This window comes from Rhinoderma darwinii, chromosome 2 (genome assembly GCF_050947455.1).
Source record: "Rhinoderma darwinii isolate aRhiDar2 chromosome 2, aRhiDar2.hap1, whole genome shotgun sequence".
NCBI classification, from domain to species: Eukaryota; Metazoa; Chordata; class Amphibia; order Anura; family Rhinodermatidae; genus Rhinoderma; species Rhinoderma darwinii.
Genome location: NC_134688.1, coordinates 100,146,226 through 100,174,162, shown reverse-complemented (window position 1 = coordinate 100,174,162; position 27,937 = coordinate 100,146,226). Strand labels below are relative to the sequence as shown.

The 27,937-nt window shown below is 45.2% G+C and overlaps 1 protein-coding gene across 2 annotated transcripts in view; it reads right to left on the bottom strand.

Annotated features, from left to right (window-relative positions):
* Positions 1–27,937, bottom strand: part of B4GALNT1 (beta-1,4-N-acetyl-galactosaminyltransferase 1) — a 178,768-nt gene that overhangs the window by 33,939 nt on the left and 116,892 nt on the right. For both annotated transcript variants that reach the window (XM_075851967.1, XM_075851966.1), the window contains exons 4-5: positions 20,156–20,262; positions 5,533–5,573 (exon numbers count right to left, since the gene is read on the bottom strand). In XM_075851967.1, coding sequence (XP_075708082.1) covers positions 5,533–5,573; positions 20,156–20,262 — 148 coding nt within the window. The remainder of the gene's footprint in view (positions 1–5,532; positions 5,574–20,155; positions 20,263–27,937) is intronic.

Genomic DNA, 27,937 nt, shown 5'->3' with positions numbered 1-27,937 from the left:
TATGGTACGCAAGAAGTGCCCATCAAGCCAATCCAACTTGTGGGAGGGCCTTCTGGAAACATGGGGTGAAATTTCTCCCGATTACCCCAGCAAATTAACAGCTAGAATGCCAAAGGTCTGCAATGCTGTAATTGCTGCAAATGGAGCATTCTTTGACGAAAGCAAAGTTTGAAGGAGAAAATTATTATTTCAAATAAAAATCATTATTTCTAACCTTGTCAATGTCTTGACTATATTTTCTAGTCATTTTGCAACTCATTTGATAAATATAAGTGTGAGTTTTCATGGAAAACACAAAATTGTCTGGGTGACCCCAAACTTTTGAACGATAGTGTATATAATATAAATGAATTTGTGAGTGATCAAATCCTGGATTTAATTGTCCAAGAATTGTATAAAAAATCATAAGGGGTAAAATTTGTTTTACAGTCTGAAATAACTACACTTTACTACCTCCCCATGAGAATCCCTCCCTCCCTTGGAAAGCCCAGAAACGAAACAAAAAATATGAATAAATGAAATTGACTCCCTAAAAAGAATCCCCCCACCCCACCCTTTTTGGTGTTTCCTAAATTATGTATAAAATTAATAATTAGAAACGGTGTGATAGGTCTCAAAATAGGGGAAGTTGCACAGGCCTGGTTTTGAAGGGCACATGGGGCAGTAAAACCGGGTATCCCTCCTCCTTCCATGTTTACTGCACACCCGGCATCTCTTTTGGCGGTATCTTTGGTTCTCAGTGGCAGGGACGGGGCGAAGGAAGTGGCGCTCAGTGAGCCTTTTAACATCCTCTGACTCAAAGGATTCTCCAGATGCGGGGGAGTCGAACAGGAGGTGCTCTATCATTTTCTCCTGATATTGGAGGAAACTGAGCATTCCCTGGGTCTTATAGAGCACATAAGTATTGTAAGTAGCCATCTGTATGAGGTAGATCACTACCTATTTATACCAGGCCCTAGTTTTGCGTTTGACCATGTATGGTTGTAGGACCTGGTCAGATAGATCGACTCCCCCATGAACTTATTGTAGTTCACTATGCAGACCTGTTTCCTTTTATCAGAGGTAGCGCCTCTCTCTCTCACTGCCACTGTGGTGTACTCATGCAGGGTGGTCAGCATGTACACCTCCTTTTTGTCACTCCAGTTGACAGCAAGTAACTGGCCACTTGCAAATGAGAGTGACGCACCCCTTACTAGTCGCCTGGACACCAGTTGTTGAAGGAAGCCGGCTCTATTTTTCACACCGTCCCACAGGCCCCTGTATTAGAGGCATGGAGGGACTTATACAGGGGGACACTGGTGTAATAATTGTCGGTGTACACATGGTACCCTTTCTGTAGGAATAGTACCATGGGTTCCCAGACAATTTCCCCACTAATTCAAATATCCACTGGGCATTCTGGGGGATTAAGGTAGCGATCCCTTCCCTCATAAATGAAAAAGTCACAGGTGTAGCCCGTTGTTATATCACACACCTTTTGGAGGGTATGTATTGGCGAAACAATAGATGAAGGACATACGGTACTCGTCTACCGCTAGTTTTTGGCCTGGGGTGTATAAGTTTAAAAATGACTCAGATATGAGGGAGATAAGGGTTTCAATTTATTGAGGTGATTATAGCCTGGGTCACTTCTCAGGGGGATTTGTGAATTGTCTGAGAAATGCATGAAACGCATTAGAGTCTCATAAAGCGTTCGGGCCATGACAGCAGCAAAAACAGCAGTGCTGTGGATAGCGCTGGTAGCCCAGTAGCAGCGGATAGAAGGTTTTTTTTACTATCCTCTTGTTTAGGGTAATTCCCCAAAAAAATTTAATCTCAGAGAAAGTTGTGGGGATCCCATCTCTGGCATAATAAGACCATGGCTTTTGGGTCACAAATTGCCTGCCATATATATTTGTCTGCTGGACAATTAGTTCCAGGACCTGATCGCCTATAAACAAATGAAAAATTTTTTAGGGGGTAAAATTTGCAACATCAGAGAAGAAAGGGGGGGGGGGAAGAAAGAAACTGCAGGATCCCACATTGCGGGAGGGACTGCAGTACTAGGCTGGGGGGGGGGGGTCTACGCTTCTGCAATAAAAAAATTTCACTACTCTAAATTAACAAAGTAAATTTTTTTGAATATATATATATATATATATATATATATATATATATATATTGTAGCAGTGCAGCTACTGGACCGTGCAGAAACTGTCTGGTTTTAAGCAACCGGGGAACATGTACAGCAGGGAGGGTTTTCTCTGCTGTTGCTTGGGTGTAAAACACGGAATAGGGCCTGGTTTGCTAGGGTGTGAAGGAGAAGGGCGGCTTCCACTCCATACAGACAGTCTGTGTCTTTGGCTGTCTGATGAGCCTAGGTAGGCTTCACCTGAGATGGCTCTTTAATTCAGGTGTGTGCAGTCCACACAGGGCGCTCAGTCTGGGGAAGACAGGCATGCTAGCCTGTGAGAGTCACGATAGTGTATGGTAAAGCGGTGAAAGTTTTGAGGTACTCGGCACAAGGCTCAGGGTCTCTTAGTGAGGGACGGCCTAGGGTTTACTTTATATGATTTTTGATGTAATACTGCTTGCTTTGTTGAAGACAATAAGGGTATGTGCACACGGTAGCAGGCTTTTACGTCTGAAATGACAGACTGTTTTCAGGAGAAAACAGCTGCCTCGTTTCAGACGTAATTGCTCCTCCTCGCATTTTGCGAGGCTTCTCTGACAGCCGTAAATTTTGAGCTGTGCTTCATTGAGTTCAATGAAGAACGGCTCAAATTACGTCTGAAAGAAGTGTCCTGCACTTCTTTTGACGAGGCTGTATTTTTACGCGTCGTCGTTTGACAGCTGTCAAACGACGACGCGTAAATGACAGGTTGTCTGCACAGTACGTCGGCAAACCCATTCAAATGAATGGGCAGATGTTTGCCGACGTATTGTAGCCTTATTTTCAGACGTAAAACGAGGCATAATACGCCTCGTTTACGTCTGAAAATAGGTCGTGTGAACCCAGCCTAAAGCTAGCTGCGGCTGCTTTAACCCTTTACTCAATGAGTTGGAGTGAATTTTCTAGGTATGCCAACCATCTCACCCTGGAGATTGCGATCCTGTGAGCTAAGTTGTCCCCCCCCCCAAGGTGTCACAATATATATATATATATATATATATATATATATATATAACACTGACAAAAAAATATGCTAAATCGCAGCTAATAACTGCTATTGAAACAGCGAAATCGGCAAAAAAACAAAAAGATTACGGAGATCATGGGTAATTACTGGTAATATAGGAACACTGATGAATAGCTGGTGTGTTTTTTCCAGAAAGGGTATGTTCACACAGCCTATTTTCAGCCGTTTTTCGGGCCGTAAACGCCCGAAAAACGGCCGAAAAATCGGAAGCAGAACGCCTCCAAACATCTGCCCATTGATTTCAATGGGAAAATGGCGTTCTGTTCCGACGGAGCGTTTTTTTACGCGTAAAAAAACGGCCGCAAAAAAGAAGTGCAGGACACTTCTTGGGACGTTTTTGAAGCCGGAGAGGCAGGGACTCCTAGCGTCGTACATAACTATGATGCTAGGAGCCCGGCTCCCTGCAGTGTGATCGGTCCGGGACTTGAGGCCGAAATACGTTCCGTCCTTTACGGACCGAACATGCTCGTGTGAATCCAGCCTAAGGGTATGTTCACACGCAAACGCAAAATACGTCTGAAAATAAGGAGCTGTTTTCTGGCGAAAACAGCTCCTGAATTGTAGACATTTTTCCAAGTACTCGCGTTTTTCGCGGCGTCTTTTACGGACGTAATTGGAGCTGTTTTTCATTGGAATCAATGAAAAACAGCTCCAAAAACGTCCCAAGAAGTGTCCTGCACTTCTTTGACGCGGGCGTATTTTTACGCGCCGTCTTTTGACAGCGACGCGTAAAATGACACCTCGTCTGAACAGAATATCGTAAAACCCATTGCAAGCAATGGGCATATGTTTGCAGACGTTATGGAGCCGTCTTTTCAGGCGTAATTTGCGGCATAAAACACCCAAATTATGTCTGAAAATAGGTCGTGTGCACATACCCTTAGGGTATGTGCACACGATAACTGCATTTACGTCTGAAATTACGGAGCTGTTTTCAGGAGAAAACAGCTCCTGAATTTCAGCCGTAATTGCTCGTACTCGCGTTTTGCGGGGCGTCCATTACGGACGTAATTTGGAGCTGTTCTTCATTGGAATCAATGAAAAACGGCTCCAATTACGTCCCAAGAAGTGTCCTGCACTTCTTTGACGAGGCTGTTAGTTTAAGCGCCGTCTTTTGACAGCGACGCGTAAAATGACAGGTCGTCGGCACAGTACATCGACAAACCCATTGAAATGAATGGGCAGATGTTTGCCGACGTATTGGAGCCGTGTTTTCAGGCGTAATTCGAGGCGTAAAACGCCTCCATTATGCCTGAAAATAGGTCGTGTGAACCCAGCCTTACACTGACAGGGCATGCGCACGCCATTTTCTTTTCTTCTTATCCTATTATTATTGAATTTGATATTGGCGCTTATTCTGCTATTTGTATTGGTGGTAATTATTGTAGCTGCAAGACCCACACCTGCCACCGTTCTACTAAACCGACTTCACAATTACTAGATCACCTTTAGGCCAGATTTACACGAGCGTGTGTGTTTTGCGCGTGCAAAAAACACGGCGTTTTGCGCGTGAAAAAAACACAGCGTTTTGCGCGCGCAAAAGGCACTTAACAGCTCCGTGTGTCACCCTCGTATGATGCGTGGCTGCGTGATTTTCGCTCAGCCGCCATCATTATGACACTCTGTTTGTATGTTTATAAACAGAAAAGCACGTGGTGCTTCCGTGTGCTGCGCGTGATTTTCATGCACCCATTGAATTCAATGGATGAGTGATGCGCGAACAACGCACAAATATAGGACATGTCGTGAGTTTTACGCAGTGGGCACACGCTGCGTGAAACTCACGGACAGTCTGCATGGCCCCATAGACTAACATAGGTCTGTGCGAGGCACGGACCTATTATACGTTTGTCTAAATAAGCCCTTAGGGTATGTTCACACGCCCTATTTACAGACGTAATTCAGGCGTATTTCGCCTGGAATTACGCCCGAAATAACGGCTCCAAACCGTCGGCAAACATACGGTGTTCTGTGCAGACAGGCTTTTTTTTTACGCGCCGTCTTTTTACGCGCCGCTGTGTTTTTTTACACGGCGCGTAAAAAGACGGCCGCCTCAAAGAAGTGCATGTCATTTCTTGGGACGTAATTGGAGCCGTTTTTCATTGACTCCATTGAAAATCAGATCCAATTACGTCAGTAATTGGCGCCACGAAAAACGTGTGCACTTGCAAAAACGTTTGAAATTCAGGAGCTGTTTTCGCCTTAAAACAGCTCCGTAATTTCAGATGTATTTTACGTTTGCGTGTGAACATACCCTAATTAGGAAGTTAAAAAGTCAGAGCGGCAGACAGGCCCACAAGCCCCAGGTCACAATGAAAAACATAATGTACTGGTGTGTCAATAAAAAGCTTACCTCATAGTTGTTTTTCTTTTCGAGAACCAGCAAACTAAGTCCTGCAAGAATAAATGTGAATGTTAGAACATGTCTCATGAGATGCCACCTGTTGAGCTGGTTCAGCTAGCCAGGGGCCCAAAGGGGAGGGGGGGCATCCCAGCTAGAGAGCAGACAATCAAGAGGCCAGGCAGTACTGCTAAGCTGGAGAACAAGAGAGAAGACTTGCATAAAATATTTATTTTAGTCAGTGCAAGAAGGGACAGAGCTTAGCAGAGCGATAGGGTAGGCTTAAGTAGGCAGGGCTTGGTTGTGCCATGGGTCTGCTAGAGCCTAAGCAAAGATCAGTGGTGTAACTACCGCTGTAGCAGTCATAGTGGCTGCTGCGGGGCCCTTGGCACGGCCCCCCTCCATGCCCGGAGGCTCCGCTAGCAGTACCACATTAAATAGTGTCTGCGTCCTTCGGATGCAGACACTATTCAACACTATGACAGCGCAGGGAGGTATCTCCCTGCTCTGCCATAGGCTACTGTATACAGTGACGTAGCTCTAGGGGTCGCAATTGTGACCGGGCCCTTAAACCTGGAGGGCCCGCAGGGCCCCCGTAGCCACACAGCGCTCACTGTGCTGGTCCTGCTTCCTGAATGCTGGAGCAAGGAGCTGACAGCTCGGTGCTCCAGCATTCAGTCTGGCGTGAGCTATGTAGTGACGTCATCGCCTGTCTGCGCCGAGTCACAGCTCAAACCGGAGGAGAAGGATCAGCCGCCCATCGTGGGAACGGGGATAGGTAAATAATTGTTATTATTTTTCTATTTGGCACTATGGGGCATTATACTGGGTAGGGAAGGAGGGCTGAAGATGGTGGCTGCTATAGGAGCATTTTACTATATGGGGCGGCATTATACTGTATGAAGGCATTATACTGTGGGGCAGCTATGGGGGGCATTATACTGTGGGGGCAGCTATAGGGGGCATTATGCTGGGTAGGGAAAGGGGGCTGATATAGTGGCTGCTATAGGAACATTATACTATATGGGGCGGCATTATAATCTATGGGGGCATTATACTGTGGGGACAGCTATGAGGGGCATTATACTGTGGGGACAGCTATGGGGGTATTATACTGTGGAAACAGCTATGCGGGCATTATACTGTGGGAGCAGCTATGGGAGGCACTATACTGTTTAGGGGCAGCTATGGAGAGCATTATACTGTGTGGGGGCAGCTATGTGGGGCATAATACTGTGGGGGCAGCTAAGGGGTTATTATGCTGCATGGGGCAGCTATGGGGCATTATGCTGTATGGGGGAATTTGTTTGGGCATTTTACTGCATGGGGCATCTGTGTGGGCAATATTCTGTATGGGGCATCTATGTGGGCATTATACTGTATGGGGGCATTATACTGTGTGGGCTGGACCAGGTGTGTATGAGCGGGGATTGGGTGGGATTAGAGGCCTGGCTTTAAAGAAAAGAAAATTGCCGCTGCTCGCCACAACGATTGTCCCTCTTTGTGATACTTGAAAGTATATCACAGTCTACAGGGAGGGCTGTATAGCACTGTATGGGGAGGCTGTATAGCACTGTCTACAGGAGGGCTGTATAGCACTGTATGGGGAGGCTGTATACCACTGTCTACAGGCTACAGGGGGGGGGCTGAATAGCACTGTCAACAGGGGGTGCTGTATAGCACTATTTACAGGGGGCACTATCTACAAGACCAGGCTGTGTGTGCAGGGCCGCCATCAGGAATTTCAGGGCCCCCTACATCTACATTTTCTGGGCCCCCCTACCGTGGCACCGCCTGTTAACGGTACTCCGTCCAGTACTATATCATGGTACCCAGGGCCGCCAACAGGGGGGGTATTATGGATACTGATGTGAGAGGCCCGGCCAAACCTAATTGAAAAGGGGGCCCGGCAAACTGCCGCGACTTGCCTTTGGTAGAAAAAAAACAGGCCCCTGCAATGGGGCCCGTTTTTTTCACCAAAAGAATGTCATGAGCTGCGGGCCCCCCTTTCAATTAGGTTTGGCCGGGCCTCTCACATCAGTACCCCTAATACCCCCTTGATGGCGGCCCTGGGTAGCATGGGGGCCGTCAAACACCGCCGCCCGTGCGACCGATCACGCGCACCCGCAAACTCCCGCGCATGCGCACCGGCGACCGCCTGGAACTGCGCACCGAATTTTGAGGCAGATTTTGACCTGCCCACACTATCTTGCCGCGTTTTTTGCCTGCGGCGATTGAGGACAGCAGACAGAAAACGCAGCGAAAAATGCATTTTCTGCCTCCCATTGATTTCGATGGGAGGTCAGAGGCAGAACCGCGGCAAGAAAGGACGTGCTGCTTTTTCTTTTTTCCGCGACTGGCTCCCATTGATTTCAGATTAAATCAATGGGGGGCGGTTTTGGAAGTTGTTTGGTGCTGATTCTGACGCAGTGTCCGAGTCAATATCAAGGCCCAAAAACTCTGGGAACTGGGCCTTATTGTTAGGGCTTATTCAGACGAACGTGTAATACGTCCGTGCAACGTGTGTGATTTTCACGCGCCTCGCACGGACCTATGTTACTCTATGGGGCCGTGCAGACTGTCAGTGATTTTCACGCAGCTCGAGTCCGCTGCGTAAAACTCACGACATGTCCGATATTTGTGCATTGTTCGCGCATCACGCACCCATTGAAGTCAATGGGTGCGTGAAAATCACGCCCAGCACTTCCGCAGCCGTATAAACTATGAATGAAAACAGAAAAGCACCACGTGCTACAAACATACAAACAGAGTGTCATAATGATGGCGGCTGCGCGAAAATCACGCAGCCACGCATCATACGCTGCTGCCACACGGAGCTGTTATGGACCTTTTGCAAGCGCAAAACGCCACGTTTTTGCGCGCGCAAAAAGCACACGCTTGTGTAAATCCGGCCTTAGGGTAGGAACACACTAGGCGTGAACGCTGCGGATTTTATGCAACACATTTTATTGTGTAAAATCCGCAGCGTATCACAGTCGCAGCAGAGTGGGTGAGGTTTGAACAAATCTCATCCACACGCTGCAAAAATAATGGACCTGCCGTGTGACTGCAGTCGCATGTCAATGTATTCTGTGGGATCGCTGCTCCTCTGTTGCAGAAATGCTGCGGTTCTGCCGCAAAAATCACAAATGAGAAAAAAAAAAAAAAGGCACTTTTTTAAATTTATAAAAAAGTTTAGACTTGCCCCGGCCGTAGTCCTGGTGACGCGATCCTCTATTCTTAGCGTAGCCCCGCCTCCTGTCATGACGTTTCATCCCATGTGACTGCTGCAGCGGTCACATGGTCTACAGCGTCATCCCAGGAGGCGGGGCTACGTTCAGAAGAGAGAGATGCGTCACTTAAACTACGGCCGGGGCAAGTCTAAACTTTTTTTTCCCTGCAGGATTCCCGCAGCGGACATGCCTCACCAAACCTGCGCCACTATTTGGTGCGGTTTTGCTGGCGGAATTCCCTGCGGCTACCGGGGCGGATAAGCTGTGTAGTTTTACTCAGCATATCCGCCTAGTGTGTCCCTTATGATGTCGCTCCTGGAGCTGCTGCCGCTCTCTAAATAGGCAGTTGGTCCAGTAGAATTTGGAATTATTTTTTTTTGTGAACCAGCTTAAAAAAATACAAAACTTTTGTGTTAGGGCCTGTTCACATCACCGTTCGCTTCCGCTCCGGGGTTCCGTCTGAGGTTTCTGTCGGGTGAACCCCGCAACGGAAAGTGAAAGTGATAGCACAGCTTCCGTTTCCATCACCATTAGCGCAGTCGACTGCGCTATTAATTCCGTCCGAAAACCAGCCGGAATGGTGACGAACGGAAACCATTAGCGATGTTTCCGTCACCATTGAGATCAATGGTGACTGAAACGGAAGCTGTGCTGTCACTTTCACTTTCCGTTGCGGGGTTCACCCGACAGAAACCTCAGACGGAACCCCGGAGCGGTGGTTCGTCACCATTCCGGCTGGTTTTCGGACGGAATTAATAGCGCAGTCGACTGCGCTAATGGTGATGGAAACGGAAGCTGTGCTGTCACTTTCACTTTCCATTGCGGGGTTCACCCGACAGAAACCTCAGACGGAACCCCGGAGCGGAAGCGAACAGTGATGTGAACAGGCCCTAACACAAAAGTTTTGTATTTTTTTAAGCTGGTTCACAAAAAAAAATAATTCCAAATTCTACTGGACCAACTGCCTATTTAGAGAGCGGCAGCAGCTCCAGGAGCGACATCATAAGGGACACACTAGGCGGATATGCTGAGTAAAACTACACAGCTTATCCCGGGAGCCGCAGGGAATTCCGCCAGCAAAACCGCACCAAATAGTGGCGCAGGTTTGGTGAGGCGTGTCCGCTGCGGGAATCCTGCAGGGAAAAAAAAGTTTAGACTTGCCAGGGCCGTAGTCCTGGTGACGCATCTCTCTCTTCTGAACGTAGCCCCGCCTCCTGGGATGACACTGTAGACCATGTGACCGCTGCATCAGTCACATGGGATGAAACGTCATGACAGGAGGCCGGGCTGCGCTAAGAATAGAGGATCGCGTCACCAGGACTACGGCCGGGGCAAGTCTAAACTTTATCAATTTAAAAAAGTACCTTTTTTTTCTTCTCTTGTGTGATTTTTGCGGCAGAACCGCAGCATTTCCGCAACAGAGGAGCGGCGATTCCACAGAATAAATTGACACGCTGCGGCTTAAAAAGCCAAAGTCACACTGCAGGTCCATTTTTTTTGCAGCGTGTGGATGAGATTTGTTCACATCTCATCCCCTCTGCTGCGACTGTAATACGCTGCGGATTTTCCACAATAAAATGTGTTGCATAAAATCCGCAGTGTTCATGCCTAGTGTGTTCCTACCCTAAGGCCGGATTTACACAAGCGTGTGCTTTTTGCACGCGCAAAAAACGTTTGCTTTTTGCGCATGCAAAAGGTTCATAACAGCTCCGTGTGTCAGCAGCGTATGATGCGCGGCTGCGTGATTTTCGCGCAGCCGCCATCATTATGACACTCTGTTTGTATGTTTGTAGCACGCGGTGCTTTTCTGTTTTCATTCATAGTTTATACGGCTGCGGAAGCGCTGGGCGTGATTTTCACGCACCCATTGACTTCAATGGGTGCGTGATGCGCGAACAATGCACAAATATCGGACATGTCGTGAGTTTTACGCAGCGGACACACGCTGCGTGAAAATCACTGACAGTCCGCACGGCACCATAGAGTAACATAGGTCCGTGCGAGGCGCGTGAAAATCGTTGCACGGACGTATTACACGTTCGTCTGAATAAGCCCTAACAATAAGGCCCAGTTCACAGAGTTTTTGGGCCTTGATATTGACTCGGACACTGCGTCAGAATCAGCACCAAAGAACTTCCAAAACCGCCTCCCATTGATTTAATCTGAAATCAATGGGAGCCAGTCGCGGAAAAAAGAAAAAGAAAAGCAGCACGTCCTTTCTTGCCGCGGTTCCGCCTCTGACCTCCCATCTAAATCAATGGGAGGCAGAAAATGCATTTTTCGCTGCGTTTTTTGTCTGCTGTCCTCAATCGCCGCGAGCAAAAAACGCAGCAAAAAAACGCGGCAAGATAGTGTGGGCAGGTCAAAATCTGCCTCAAAATCTGCCTCAAAATTCTTTAAGGAATTTTGAGGCAGATTTTTTTTTGCCTGCAAAATACTGTGTGAACAGGGCCATACATAAACAACACTTTGAGATAATTTACTCACTGTCAGAAGAGCTGCTCCCACTCCAGTCCTCTTCCGGCGATGTCTTCCAGGGGAGGTCTTCGGTCCAGACGTCCAGTCCTTCACCTCCAGCCAGGCTCCAGGTAAGTTTTGTCCATGTGGGTCCGCGGCTGCGCGCGCTTCGTTCGCGGGTGCGCGGGCGGCCGGTCGCGGGTGCGCGCGCGGTCGATCGCGGGTGCGCGCGCGGGCGGTCTCCAGTGCGGGCGTTCGTGGATGCGCGCTCGCGAGTGCGCACGCGCGGGAGTTTCATTGTGCGCGCGATCGGGTGCGCGCGCGCGGGCGGACGGTTTGACGGCCCCCCATGACGAGGGGAGGGGGCCCGCAGCAGCAGCAGCAGCTCACGACATTCTTTTGGTGAAAAAAACGGGCCCCATTGCAGGGGCCCGTTTTTTCCTACCAAAAGAATGTCGAGGCAGTTGCCGGGCCCCCCTTTCAATTAGGTTTGGCCGGGCCCCTCACACCACTACCCCTAATACCCCCCTGATGGCGGCCCTGTGTGTGTGGCACCCAGGGGAGGTGGGCCCAGTCAAAAGTTTGCTTTAGTGTTTCCTAGTTATGCCCCTGACAAAGATGTCTGTCTTACCTGCAAAAGAATGCAGGTAGGTATTACAATGTTAATTAATGTTTCAGAAGTGTTTGGATAAGGCCACACGGTGCGGTAACGGTGCGTTTATGTTGCTTTTTTAAACTCAATGGTGACATTTTATTTATGGACAGACTGCTGATATTATATTACATTGTGTTTTTTCTGCAGTTGACTGCATCTTCATAATGTCCGACTGCATGCAGTTAATGACGTTGTTGCTGAATTGCTTGCGTTTTTGCTAACAGTTCTACAATGCATTGTTCTGGACTATATACAGGAAGCACCTAACAAACGTCAATACGGGTGAAAACTATGTCCATCAATTATTTCCTTTAAAAACGCAACAGAACTGCAGCATTACAGAGACACAAAGAAAGCATGCAGTTGACCGCATGCGGTTTTCAAACGCAACAAACCCGCGTCAACGACGCACCGTGTGGCCTTACACTTTAGGTGATTTTTGTAATGAATGATACGTGTATAGTGTTACCTACATATGTCCAGTGTATGAGTGACTAAAATATACCCTTTGTTTGAGTGACATGCTGAACGCATTAGACAAGTGAGTGGTATGTGTGTACTGCATGCGTCAAATATATGTGCGGAGTATGTGCTACATGCATCTAATATGTGAGCAATAAGTATGCTGCTATGATATCTTCCATACAGAGAATCCTACTCTCCTATCTCTATCTATCACGCACATAGAAGCAGTAGCAGCTTGGAGGACATTACACCACGTTCCAAATTATTATGCAAATGTTATTTTTGCTGATTTTCCTAAATAGTCGATGCAAATGACAGTCAGTATAATCTTCAAGCCATCAACCGTTGGAGTATAATGCAAATTTTATTGAACAAATCTCCTAATAACAGATTTTTTAATAAAAGCTTGATAAAAGCTCTTTCAATCAAAAAAAACTTAACAGGCCAAGTAACATGTTAACATAGGACCCCTTCTTTGATATCACCTTCACAATTCTTGCATCCATTGAATTTGTGAGTATTTGAACAGTTTCTGCTTGAATATCTTTGCACGATGTCAGAATAGCCTACCAGAGCTTCTGTTTTTCTGTGAACTGCCTCCCACCCTCATAGATATTTTGCTTGAGGATGCTCCAAAGGTTCTCAATAGGGTTGAGGTGAGGGGAGCATGGGGGCCACACCATGAGTTTCTCTCCTTTTATGCCCATAGCAGCCAATGACACAGAGGTATTCTTTGCAGCATGAGATGGTGCATTGTCATGCATGAAGATAATTTTGCTACGGAAGGCACGGTTCTTCTTTTTGTACCACGGAAGAAAGTGGTCAGTCATAAACTCTACGTACTTTGCAGAGCTCATTTTCACACCGTCAGGGACCCTAAAGGGGCCTACCAGCTCTCTCCCCATGATTCCAGCCCAAAACATGACTCCGCCACCTCCTTGCTGACGTCGCAGCCTTGTTGGGACATGGTAGCCATTCACCAACCATCCACTGCTCCATCCATCTGGACCATCCAGGGTTGCACGGCACTCATCAGTAAACAACACGGTTTGAAAATTAGTCTTCATGTATTTCTGAGCCCACTGCAACCGTTTCTGCTTGTGAGCACTGTTTAGGGGTGGCCGAATAATAGCTTTATGCACACTTCAAACCTCTGGAGGATCCTACACCTTGAGGTTTGCAGGACTCCAGAGGCACCAGCGGCTTCAAATACCTGTTTGCTGCTTTGCAATGGCATTTTAGCATCTGCTCTCCTAATCCTACTAATTTGTTTGGCAGAAACCTTCCTCATTATGCCTTTATCTGAACTAACCCGTCTGTGCTCTGAATCAGCCACAAATCTTTTCACAGTACGATGATTACGCTTACGTTTTCTTGAACTATCCAATGTTTTCATACCTTGTCCAAGGTATTGCACTATTTCACGCTTTTCGGCAGCAGAGAGATCCTTTTTCTTTCCCATATTGCTTGAAACCTGTGGCCTGCTTAATAATGTGGAACGTCCTTCTTAAGTTGTTTTCCTTTGATTGGGCACACCTGGCAAACTAATTATCACAGGTGTCTGAGATTAATTACAATGATCCAAAGAGCCCTAAGACACAACACCATCCATGAGTTTAATTGAAAAACTAATAATTAAATGTTTATGACACTTAAATCCAATGTGCATAATAATTTGGAACACGGTGTATACAGCAGTAATGATCAGGGTTAGGGTATGTTCACACGACCTATTTTCAGACGTAATTCAGGCGTTTTAAGCCTTGAATTACGCCTGAAAAGACGGGCTTCATTACATCTGCAAACATCTGCCCATTGCTTGCAATGGGTTTTAAGATGTTCTGTTCAGACGAAGTGTAATTTTACGCGTCGCTGTCAAAAGAGGGCGCGTAAAAATACGCCCGCGTCAAAGAAGTGCATGTCACTTCTTTGGATGTTTTTGGAACCGTTTTTCATTGACTCTATTGAAAAACAGCTCCAATTATGTCCGTAATGGACGCCACGAAAAACGCGAGTACTTGCAATTATGTCTGAAATTCAGGAGCTGTTTTCACCTGAAAACAGCCCCATAATTTCAGACGTATTTTGCATTTGCGTGTGAACATACCCTTACTGTGAATGCAACACTGGGGTATGATAAAACACTTACTACAAACTGCAGCGTCTGTGTGTGTGTGTGTGTGTGTCTCTGCCTGTGTCTCCCTCCAGCAGCTCCCTTCTCCTCCCTTCTCCATAAACTTGTGTGGGCAGCTGCTGTAACCTAATCTCTCAGTGTACCGACTCCTGTGTACAGATTTTACTAACAAATTCAGAGTCAGGGTATGTTCACACACATTGTTTTCAGGCATAATTCGGACCTAATACGCCTACAAACATCTGCCCATTGCTTTCAATGGGAATTACGATGTTCTGTTCCCACGAGCCTTTATTTTACGCGTCGCTGTCAAAATACGGCGCGTAAAATGACGGCTCGTCAAAAGAAGTGCAGGGCACTTCTTGGGACATTTTTGGAGGCGTTTTTCATTGACTCCAGCTCCAAAAATGAAAATAGCTCCAAAAATGGCCATAAAAAACGCAGCGAACAACGCGAGTGGCTTAAAAAAAAGTCTGAAAATCAGGAGCTGTTTTCCCTTGAAAACAGCTCTGTATTTTCAGACATTTTTGGTCACTGCATGTGAACATACCCTAAGTGATCAGTTCAGTAGGCAGAGGGGGAAGAGAAGAAGAGTCTGATAAGTGGAGAAAGGGAAATTTTTCTGTAATAAGCTATATCATAAAGTTCCTTATCAACGCTTGTACTATTACCGTATTTTCCGGACTATAAGGCGCACCGGATTATAAGGCGCACTTTCTATGAGCGCCTTATAAGCAATCATGTTTCATATATAAGGCGCACTGGATTATAAGGCGCAGCACATTACCGTTAAATAAACCATTGCTCAGACTGCAAGTCAAAATTTATTACACTTTTTAACAATAACTTGCAACTGGTTCAGCTGTAATTGCAAATCAAAACGTTTAGGGTATGTGCACACACACTAATTACGTCCGTAATTGACGGACGTATTTCGGCCGCAAGTCCCGGACCGAACACAGTGCAGGGAGCCGGGCTCCTAGCATCATACTTATGTACGACGCTAGGAGTCCCTGCCTTGCTGCAGGACAACTGTCCCGTAGTATAATCATGTTTACAGTACGGGACAGTTGTCCTGCAGCGAGGCAGGGACTTCTAGCATCGTACATAAGTATGATGCTAGGAGCCCGGCTCCTTGCACTGTTCGGTCCGGGACTTGCGGCCGAAATACGTCCGTCAATTACGGACGTAATTAGTGTGTGTGCACATACCCTTACCGTACTTTTTCAGTTCATTCCTCCACCAGAAATCCATCAAATCCGTCATCTTCAGTGTCGGAGTTGAACAGTTGGGCGATTTCGGCATCAAGCATGGGGTCCTCCTCTTCATTATCCGAGTCGGTCTCGTTGCTGCTGCTAGGCTCTTCAGTGGTGATTCCAGCCTTCCTGAAAGCTCGGATGACACTGGAGACTGAGGGGAGGAGCATGGTGTGTGCTGTGGTATGCCGCCGCCGACCCCTGCCGCCCACGATAGAGGTAAAGGATCCTGTATGAACCCCTCTCTTTACTGTCGGGTTCATATATAAGGCGCACCGGATTATAAGGCGCACTTTCTATTTCTGAGAAATTCTCAGCATTTTATGTGCGCCTTATAGTCCGGAAAATACGGTAATTTATGGGAATAAAAAAAATACAGTTTAGATACTCTAAAAGAGGTGGCCCATGGAACATGAGATGAAACGCCCCACTAGTCAATTTCCTTTTTAGGGTATGTTCACACGCAGTAGCAAAATACGTCTGAAATTACGGAGCTGTTTTCAGGCGAAAACAGCTCCTGAATTTCAGACGTTTTTGCAAGTACTCGCGTTTATCGTTGCGTCTTTTACGGACGTTATTGGAGCTGTTTTTCAATGGAGTCAATGAAAAACGGCTCCAAAAACGTCCCAAGAATTGACATGCACTTCTTTAACGCAGGTGTAATTTTACGTGCCATCTTTTGACAGCGACGCGTAAAATTACACCTCGTCTGAACAGAACATCGTAAGACTGGGCAGATGTTTGCAGATATATTGGAGCCGTCTTTTCAGGCGTAATTCGAGGCGTGAAACGCCTGAATTACGTCTGAAAATAGGTTGTGTGCACATACCCTGATACTTAGTTCCTTGTAATTTTTGCAAATATTGAAAGAATACTAAAACGGAGCTTGACATTTCGCAATGTTACCTTATGAAACGTCAAACTCGTTTTTAGTATTGTGTTAATGTTAGTGAGAATTACAATAAAATAAGAAATAAATGGAAATACTGTAGATGAGAAGTATTGTAGGGTATTATTGAACTGATGTTAAAAAATATATAAAAATGGGCCAAAAAACCAACAATTGGTATCGCCGCAATCGTTACGATCCATACTATAAAACATTATTTCTCCTGCATGGTTGAACGCTGTAAACAATAATATTAAAGTCAATAAATAAGTCCTATGTACCCCAAAAACCGTTACTAATAAAAACTACAGCTCGTCCCACAAAAAACATTCCTCATGAAGCTCCGTCGATGGAAAAATAAAAAAAGTTAAGGCTCTCAGATTGCGGCAACATAAAAACAAATGAGTTTTTATTGTGCAGAAATACTAAAACGTAAAAAAAGACTATATAAGTTTGGTATCGCTGTAATCATACTGTCCTGCAGAACGCCGTTAACATGGCATTTATACCGCACGGGAACAAAACCAAAAAACAATTAATAAAAAGTTTTCCAATACATTATATGTTCCCCAAGATGGAGCCATAAAAAAAAATTCTACTCGTCCTGCAAAAAACAAGCACTTCTACTGCTAGGTAAAAATTTTAATCTTATGGCACTCGGAATGCAGTGATGAAACAAAATACTGCTGGAAATGGTGCGGTTTTTTTTTCCGCAGAGGAATGTCTGCTAGTTTATAGGGCTTGTCCACACGTTACAGAATTTTTTCAGATAATTTCTGCAGAATTTCCGTTAAAACTAGCAGACATTCCGCTGCGGGAAAACTGCACCATTTCCTGCATTTTTTACTGCAGAAAATTATGCAGATTTAGCTGCGTTTCCCTCAATGATGGGAGATGGTGACATCTCCTCTCAAAAACGCAGCAATTTAGTCCACTTTCCGCAGCAGGAATGGACATGCTGCGGTACAAAAAATACACACTTCAGGAGAATTTCTGCTCGGAAATTTTACGCAGCGCGTGGATAAGATTTGATAAATCTCATCCACTATGCTGCTACTGTATTCTGCTGCCTATTTTCCAACCGCAATTCCGGACGCAATTCCGTTACATGTGGAAAAGCAACTATGTAGACAGTTAAATACACCCTTCGGGCTCATGCATGCGGCACACTTGTGCACACGCAGGCTGGGTTCCCACATAGCGAAATTGCTGCGGAAATTCTGTATCAAAATTCTGTGCGGAAATGCCGCAGCATTTACTGCAGCAGCAAAGTGGATGAGATTTGAACAACTCTCATGCACATGCTGCAGAATTTTGTTTTGAATACGTTCATAAATTGACCTGCGGTGCGTTTTTTAAGTCTGCAGCATGTCAATTGATGCTGCAGATTCATTGTTCTTTTGTTGCCGGTTTTCCCCATTGAATTGAATGAGTAAGTAAAATCTTCTACAAATAACAAACGTTGCGACTTTTGTGGCAGAAACGATGCGATACCGCCGCAAAAAATTCAAATTCATAATAAAAAAGTTAATACTTGCCCCCCCTGGACGTTGTAATAAAGACACATCCCTCTGCTCTCTGTCCAGGCCGTCCTCCTGGGATGACGTTTCATCCCATGCGACTGCTGCAGCCAATCACAGTTTGCAGCGGTCACATGGGCTGCAGAGTCATTCCAGAGTCATCCCAGACTACACAAAGAGCAGAGGGACGTGTCGTCCAGATAACGGCCAGGGACCAGGATAGGCTTTTTTCCCCCCTAGCACTGGTTTCCGTAGCAAAGATTCTGCCCGTAAAACTGCACCACAATTTGGATACACTTCGTACTCTTTGTGGTTTTTTTCCTGCAGCATGTGCATGAGATTTGCTAAATCTGATCCGCTTTTTTGCTACTGAAAATGCTGCAGAATTTCGGCACAGAATTCTATTGCGGAAGTTCCGCAGCGTTTACGTACAGAGCAGTATGGCCTCTGTGCACTACCATACGGGCTCCGTCTGTTTCTAAGAGAGAATAACTCCATACATACTGTACAGCATCTGATAGAGAATGCTACAATTTATATATCTTTGATTTATATTAAATCGGAGGCATATGGAGGTACAGTAAAGGCCACATGCAGCTCTTTGGTAGCCCTATTACAGCTCCGCTCAAATCAGAGCAGTAATAATGCCGTGTTTATGAGCCCAGTTTTTGATGCAGTTTTTTGAGCCAAGGCCAGGAGTGGATTTAAAAGGAATGGGAAATATAAAGAAATTACATACTTTTCCTTCCTTTTGGATTCACTCCTGGCATTGGCTAAAAAAAAAACTTGCATAAAAAAAAATCGTATGTGTGATTATAGCCTTAGTCTACATGCGCAAATTGCGGAATTTTATGTGGAAAATCTACATAAAAACTGCAGATAATTCCACAGATAAAATCCAGTCTTAATATTGCATTTTTTTAAGCGTTTTTAGGTGCGGATTTTACATTTTGACGCAAAAACAGGGGCGTTTTTTTATGCTGCGGATTTTGCTGCATTTTTTAAAACTTGTCAGATAAAATTCTGATAATTTGACATGTTGATGATTTAAAATCCACGCACGCTCTCTGCGGAACGTCAAGACTGTGTGTAGCTGATTGGACAGTGTTAGAGCGAAGTAACACGTCCTCCTACGGTTTCTGTTTGCATCTGTCAGGGTTCTGTTCCGACGGAAAGCTCCGTCGGAACGGAGCCCTAGCACAGATGTGAACGAAGCCTTATATGGTGCAGTCAGCTGCACATGTATGAGTAGTTGAAAGGTTCTCTTTAAAATCTCATTTTCTTTGCTGGTACTGTATTATTTGCTGCAGGAAAATCTGCTTGGCAAATTCGCACGTAACACACATCGTCTGCATGTGGCCTTATACCTTTCCTTCTTTTCAGATCCACTGGCATTGGCTAAATAAACTGCTCCAAAAACTGCATGTGTGAATCCAACCTTAAAAAGCTACGAAATCCTGTCCTTTAGGCCTGCTCCACATAGGGTTTTCTGTCTGACGTTTTAAACTGGATGAGAAAATACATGTGAAAACGGCAGCGTTTTTTAAATGTAACTTGCGTTAAATTTTACAGTTCTTTTACGTGCGTTTTTGGTGGCATTTTCGTATTTAGTGTAATTGCGGACATGTGCCAGAACTTTAAAAAAAAGTCACCGATAACTAGTCAAAACGATGTGTGAAACCAGCCTGACTGTTGATACAAGGAGTCTTGCAGTACATTCTGCACTGTTTGCTGTGTGGTGGTAAGGAAAGGGTTAATTTCTGGTGCGGCCATGATTCACCTTTGAAGTGTTCAGTGGGTTTGTATAAGCTTTTTGCAGCATGATGTCATTAGGTGTGTCTGGAGTGTTCAGTAAAGAAGAGCGATGTCTGTCCTCCAGTGTTTAAAGAAGGATCAATGGATCTATAGAGGTAAAAGTGAGATAGTGCCTGCCCAATGACAGCACGCTCTACGGTAAGCAGACGATCACAACTGACAGGCATATAACAAACATGGTAAAATAACAGAAAAGACGCCAGTCACCCACCTGGGATGATTATTGTCTTCAGAGGACGGACTTCCACACCTTGGACAGGGTATTGCAATGGAGAGTTAGCTTCTGCAATAATAATTCTGTCTGTTGGATTATATGATCTGAAGGAGAAACAGGAAGAAAATGAAAACACATTAGTCAGGCTTTATGCATGATGTTTAACATTTTCTTTGCAAAACTTACAAATGATTGAAATTCTACTTGGCAAATATAAAAAGTTAATGACATAACATAAAACATAGTTATTGCATATCACATCTTTGGTGCATGGGCAACATTTACTCTAGGAAAAATCTCCCGACGTACCCATAGATTCTAATAACCATAAACATGCCAAAAGTGTACAAATTATGGTAAAACCCTAAGGGTATGTTCAAACAGCCTATTTTCGGCCATTTTTTCGGGCCGTAAACGCCCAAAAAATCGAAAGCAAAACGCCTCCAAACATCTACCCATTGATTTCAATGGGAAAAACAGCATTCTGTTCCAACGGGTCGTTTTTTTACACAGCCATTTTAGAAAATGGCCACGTAAAAAAAACGCTGCGAAAAAGAAGTGCGTGTCACTTCTTGGGGTGTTTTTGGAGCCGTTTTTCATTGACTCTATAGAACACAGCTCCAAAAAACGGCCGTAAAAAACGCATCGGCTTAAAAAACTTCTGAAAATCAGGAGCTGTTTTCCCTTGAAAACAACTCCGTATTTTCAGATCTTTTTCGTTAAGTGTGTGAACACACCCTTATATACAAAAAAATAAAAAAGTATATGGCACCATAGAAAAAATGTATACATCAGGACTTGATTAATGGCGGTCTAGCACATCAAACGCCTAAGGCCTTGTTCACACAGTGCAGATTTCCTTGCAGAATTTGCATGAATTTTTTAAGCAAAAACCAGGAACGGAACCTAAACAGAAGAAATATATAAAAGAAGGACATATAGGTCTCCTCTCCTGGATCCAATTCTGGTTCCAGATTAAGAAATGTGTCCAAAATCTGCAGCAAATCTGAACTGTATGAACTAGGGCTATTGTGTTTGGCCAGGCTCGGGCTCTGTACAGCCTTCAGGATGTACAGAGCTGTAATATAGCACCCATGTAAGCGTCTAGGCCCTTACTGTACCTCTGTATGCCTCCTATTTTATATGTATATAGGTATGGAATCCTACAGAAAAAGAATTGTGGAAGGTTGTATCAGATTTCATATGCATGGAGGTATTCTCCCCTGGAATCATTGCATCTAGGGATGAATATCTCTGTACTTACTGTATACCTCCCAACCGTCCGGATTCAGCGGGACAGTCCCGGATTCTTGGCGGTGTCCCGCTGTCCCGGGCAGGCGGGGGTATGTCCCGCTGTCAAATTAATTCTGAAGCAGGAAACCATCAGCTCCCTGCTTCAGAATTAGTTCATAGCGGAGGAGTAGAGGGGGCTGCTCCACTCGCCGAAGACTACCCGGATACAGCGCTACTTTAATTGCTGTGCTCGGGGAAGCCCTGATGGTACTGTCCATTTATGAGCGGAATCCTCGGCCAGAGTCGGCAACAGGGATTCCGCTCAAGGATCAGCCACTGATGTCACTGTCCATATATAGACAGTACGTCAAGGGCTTCCCCGGGAACAGCGCTTAAAGTATCGCTGTGTCCGGTGAGTCTTCGGCGAGCGGAGGAGCTCCCTCCGCTCTGTGCTAATTCTGAAGCAGGGAGCTGATAGTTCCCTGCTTCAGAATTAGTGGCTACTCCTTGAGCGGAATCCCCTTTGCTGATGATCTGGCCGGGGATTCCGCTCCTAGAGGAAACCCCTGAGGTCACTGTCCATATATGGATATTGTCGTCAGTGGCTCCTCCTGAAGCAGAATCCCCGGCCAGAGTCGGCAACGGGGATTCGCTCATATATGGACAGTGACATCAGGGCTTCCCTCTAGGAGCGGAATCCCCGGCCTATGCTCTGGTTGGGGATTCCGCTCCTAGAGGGAGTCCGAATGGTGCTATCTACAGGGCGGGGGTAGCGCTATCTACATGGAAAATGTGGCACGTTATAGGGGCACTAACTATATGGGCACTGTGGCACTATCGAGAGGGCACTGGCACTTTATATATGGGCATTATCTACATGGGCACTGTGGCACTATCGAGAGGGCACTGGCACTTTATATATGGGCACTGGCACTAGGGGCAGCTTTGGGGCTATTATACTGTATAAGGGCAGCTATGGGGGCATTATGCTGTAGGGGACCTTTAAGCTGTATGGGGCAGCTATGGGGCTTTATACTGTATGGGGCAGTTATGGTGCATTATACTGTATGGGGCAGCTATGGGGGCATTATACTGTATGGGACAGCTATGGGGGCATTATACTGTATGGGACAGCTATGGGGGCATTATACTGTATGGGGGCATCTGTATGGGCATTTTACAGTATGGGGCATCTATGGGGGCATTATGCAGCATGGGGCAGCTATGGGGCATTATACTGCATGGGAGACTCTATGGGGGCACTTGTGTTGGCCTTATACTGTATGGGGCATTATACTGTATGGTGGCAGCAAGAGGGCAATATACTGTAGCACTATCTACATGGGCACTGTGTCACTATCTACAAGGGCACTGGAAAAAGGGGCAGCTAAAGGGGCGGCATTATACTGTATGGGGTATTATGCTGTATGGGGGAAGCTATGGGGGCAATATGCTGTATGGTGGAATTTGTTTGGCCATTATACTGCATGGGGGCATCTGTATGGGCATTATACTGAATGGGAGAATATGTGTGGGCATTATACTGTATGGGGGCATCTGTGTTGGCTTTATACTGTATGGGTGCATCAATGGGGCATTATAATGTATGGTGGCAGCTATGGGGACATTATACTGCCATTATACTGTATGGTGGCAGCTGGAGGGCATTATACTGTGATGGGGCAGCTATTTGGTATTATACTGTGTTGGAGGCACTATAGGAGCATGATACTGTGTGGGCTGAATCGGGTGCGTATGGGCGGGGATTGGGTGGGATTAGAGACATGGTTTAAAAGAAAAAAAAAATTGCACAGCGCGCGCAGCATTAGTTGTCCCTCTTTGTGATACTTGAAAGTTGGGCGGTAAGCTTACTGCACCCAATAAAGTCTGTACAGCAGCTCATTGGGGTCGTACGACTCCCTAGGTAACCTTATGGCCTCGAAGTACTGTGATACAGACTCCTCGGACAGGGCCTCACTGTGTGCATGAGTCCTTCATTATGAGATATTAAGGGAGTCCATTTTTGAAGATCACAACAAAAAAATTGATTTATGTAATTAAAACTTTATCTAAATAATAGAGAGTTAACATTGAGAAAGATTTATTATTACTGTATTAAAACGCTTTAGTCTTCCTTCACACACAGATATTTTCTATCATTTTAAACTGCACGAAAAAAGTTTACATTTTTGTAAAATGTAACATCGTTTCTAGTGGTGTTTTTGGTGGCGTTTTTTTTTTAATGTTGTGTACATTTTGTCCTTGCTTTTTTTCTGGCGTTTTTTATGTCCAAGAGAAGCCTATTGGAAAAAATGTCACACCCAGAGCATGCTGCGTTTTGAAAAAAGCGACACGGACCATAAAAAAAGCATCAAAAACGTCACAAACCAAAACGCAGTTGTATGTAGTGCATGTTGCTTGTGTGTGTCTTACAGTGAGGGCTTATTCAGACAAACGTGATATACGTCCGTGCAACGCGCGTGATTTTCACGCTCTTCGCACGGACTTATGTTAGTCAATGGGGCCGTTCAGACAGTCCGTGATTTTCACGCAGCGTGTGTCCGCTGCGTAAAACTCACGACATGTCCTATATTTGTGCGTTTTTCGCGCATCACACACCCATTGAACTCAATGGGTGTGTGAAAATCACGAGCAGCACACGGACGCACTTCCGTGTGACGCGCGTGATTCGCGCAACAGCAGTAAAAATGTGCTTTTCTGTTTACAAACATACAGAGTTTCATAATGATGGCGGCTGCGCGAAAATCACGCAGCAACGCTTCAAATGCTGCTGACACATGGAGCTGTTATGTACCTTTTGTGCGCGCAAAACGCACACGCTCGTGTGAATCTGGCATGAGCGTATGTTCACACTAGTTTTTTCAGGCGTATTTCTGAGCGTATACGCCTTGAAATACTCCTGGAAATTCACTAGCAAAACGCCTACAAACAGCTTCCCATTGAATTCAATGGGAAATACACGGTGCTGTTCACATGAGATGTATTTTAACGCTGCTGGATTAAAAAAACGCCTCATAAAAAGAAGCTTTGTAAAAAGAAGTAGCATGTCACTTCTTGTTGCGCCTGGTGCTGATTTTCCATTGACACTATAAAAAACGCTTTAAAAAAAATAAATAAAAGCCTCAAAAGAAGCTTTAAATTTAAAGAAGCTTTATTTTCAGATTCAAAAACGCTTTGGGGTATGTTCACACACTTAACAAAAAACGGCTGAAAATATGGAGCTGTTTTCAAGGGAAAACAGCCAATGATTTTCAGCAGTTTTTTTGCGGCGTTTTTTTACGGCCGTTTATGGAGCTGTTTTTCTATTGTCATTGAAAAACGGCTTCAAATACGGCTCAAGAAGCGACATGCACTTCTTTTTACGAGGAGTTTTTTTACGTGGCCGTTTTTAAAAATGGCTTCATAAAAAATGCCCCGTGGGAATAGAACGCTGTTTTTCCCACTGAAGCCAATAGGCAGATGTTTGGAGGCGTTCAGCCTCCATGTTTTCTGCCGTGTTTACGGCCCGTAAACTCCTAGCGTCGTACATAACTATGATGCTAGGAGCCCGGCTCCCTGCAGTGTGTTCGGTCTGGGACTTGCGGCCGAAATACGTTCCGTCCATTACGGACGTAACATGCTGGTGTGAACCCAGCCTTAAAATCAGAGGCTGTTTTCCCTTGAACACAGCTCTGTAATTTTTAGCCACTTTTTTTTTTGTACGTGTGAACATATCCTTAGGCCGGGTTCCTATGTAGCGTAAACGCAACCGAATTCTTTGCGGAAATTCCACAGCATTTACTGTAGCAGCAAAGTGGATTTAAAAAGATTTTAAAAATCTCATGCCGACGTTACGGAAAAAAACCACAGCGTAAACGTTAATAAATTGACCTTCGGTGCGGAATTTAATTCCGCAGCATGTCAATTTATGCTACGTTTTTGTTGACATTCTGTTGTGCATTTTCCCCATTGAAATCAATGGGGATGCAAAACCCGCAACAGAAAGTCAAGTGTTTTGCGACATTTGCGGCGTAATCGCAACGTTAAAACCGCAAAAAAATCGCAACTATGGAAAAAAAGACATCATCCTTACCCAGAATGTCCGCCTACTTCCTGCAGACTGGCCTCCAGGGATGACTTTGCATTCCATGTGACTGCTGCAGTCAATCACAGGCGGCAGCGTCACATGGCCTGCACTCATCCATGCAGTCATCCAGGGGGGCCGGAGTGGACGTCAGGGGAGGGAGGGGGTAAGTATGAACGTCTTTTTTCCGTAGTGGATACCACAACCTGCTGTGATTTTTCGGACGGAATGTACTGCAGGTTCCAGGTCAGACGCGCTGCGTGATTTTTACGCATCGTATCCGCCCCGTGGGAACACGCCCTTAGGCTGGGTTCCCGCAGTGCAGATTTGATGCAGATTTTGCATACGTTTTTCAAGCCAAAACTAGGAACGGAACCTAAACAGAAGAAATATATAAAGAGAGGCCTTAGGACTCCTCCCCTGGATCTAATTCTGGTTTTGGCTTACAAAATACACGTAAAATCTGCAGCAAATCTGCACTGTGGGAACCCAGCCTTAGGGTATGTTCCCACAAACGGGATATGCTGCAGATTTTCTGTTGCAGAAAATCTGCAGCGGAATCTAAAAAAAAACGCTGGTAAACTCATCACAGAAATCGGCACCAAATAGCACATTTTGCTGAGCATATTGCTGCGGAAACGCTGTAGTTTTTCTGAAGCGGATTTAGTGTTAAACATTTATTATAGCAAAGTAAATGTGCACCTGCGGATTTCCAGTGGTTTTTACTGCGTTTACACTGCGTAAACGCAGTAGAAACGGCAATGACACAAATCTGTTGCAGAATTTCTGCTCTGCATTCAAGTCTACGGAGCAAACACACAGAATTTCCGCACAGAACTTGCAGCATAAATTGACATGCTGTGGAATTGAAAATCGCACCGCAGATCGGACTTTTCTACATTTTTTTCTGCAGTGTGGACTTGATATTTTCTAAATCTCTTTCACTTTGCTGCTACTGTAAATGCTATGGAATTTCCGCGCAGAATTTTACGCTACGTGTGCGTTTTGCGTGCGCAAAAAAAACGCTGCATTTTGCGCGTGCAAAAGGCACTTAACGGCTCCGTGTGTCATCACCATATGATGCGTGGCTGCGTGATGTTCGCGCAGCCGCCATCATTATGACACTGTATGTTTGTAAATAGAAAAGCACGTGGTGCTTGATTTTCGCGCACCCATTGACTTCAATGGGTGTGTGATGCGCGAGAAACGCACAAATATAGGACATGTCGTGCATTTCACTCAGCACACACACGCTGCGTGAAAATCACGGACCGTCTGCACGGCCCCATAGACTAACATAGGTCCGTGCGAGGCGCGTGAAAATCACACGCGTTGCACGGGCCTATTATACGTTCGTCTAAATAAGCCCTTAGGGTTGCAGAATCCCAAATTTGTATTTAACAATTTAACAAAAAAAAACAGTGTATGCTGCAGTTTTTCACAAACAAAATTAAAACAATAACTTCTGTGCGAACTTAAAATGAGGGCAATACTAAATTCTATAGGTTTAGAATAAAACATCCACTTTTTATTTCTAGACCTAAATAAGTTTCTAATTGTAGACCAGTTTGGGCTCTATTCACAACTGTGTCGGAGGCTCCCTTAGGAGCCTCCGTCGCAGATCCGGTAAAAAATGCCAAACAAACAGCGCAGCGTGCTAAATTATTTTTTACTGTAAAACGGCGGACACCAAGATGGAAACCCAACGGAAAACATTAAAGTCAATGAGCTCAGTCGAATGCCCTTGGTCTCTGTCATACAAACAATCCAGCACTTCCGTTTTTTTCATTGTTCTGCTATTATGACAGAGCACAACAACGGAAAACCAGAACGCATATGTGAACGAAGCCTACAGCGAAATGAGCGTTGTGAATTGTAATGGCAATTAATTCAGGATTGGAATTTTATAAGAAGGATTAGGGTATGTTCACACGGCCTATTTTCAGACGTAAACGAGGCGTATTATGCCTCATTTTACGTCTGAAAATAGGGCTACAATACGTCGGCAAACATCTGCCCATTCATTTGAATGGGTTTGCCGACGTACTGTGCAGACGACCTGTTATTTACGCGTCGTCGTTTGACAGCTGTCAAACGACGACGCGTAAACATACAGCCTCGTCAAAAGAAGTGCAGGACACTTCTTTGGACGTTTTTGGAGCTGTTTTCTCATAGACTCCAATGAAAACAGCTCCAAAAACGGACGTAAAAAACGCAGCGAAAAATGCGAGTTGGTAAAAAAACGTCTGAAAAGCAGGGTCTGTTTTCCCTTGAAAACAGCTCTGCATTTTCAGACGTTTTTGTTGACTACGTGTGAACATACCCTTATACATATGACTCATTAGCAAAAACAGAAAGTGAACTGATAGAAAAGTTTCAGTAAGGCCGGATTCACACGAGCGTGTGTGTTTTGCGCGCGCAAAAAACACGGCGTTTTGCACGCGCAAAAGGTCCATATAAGC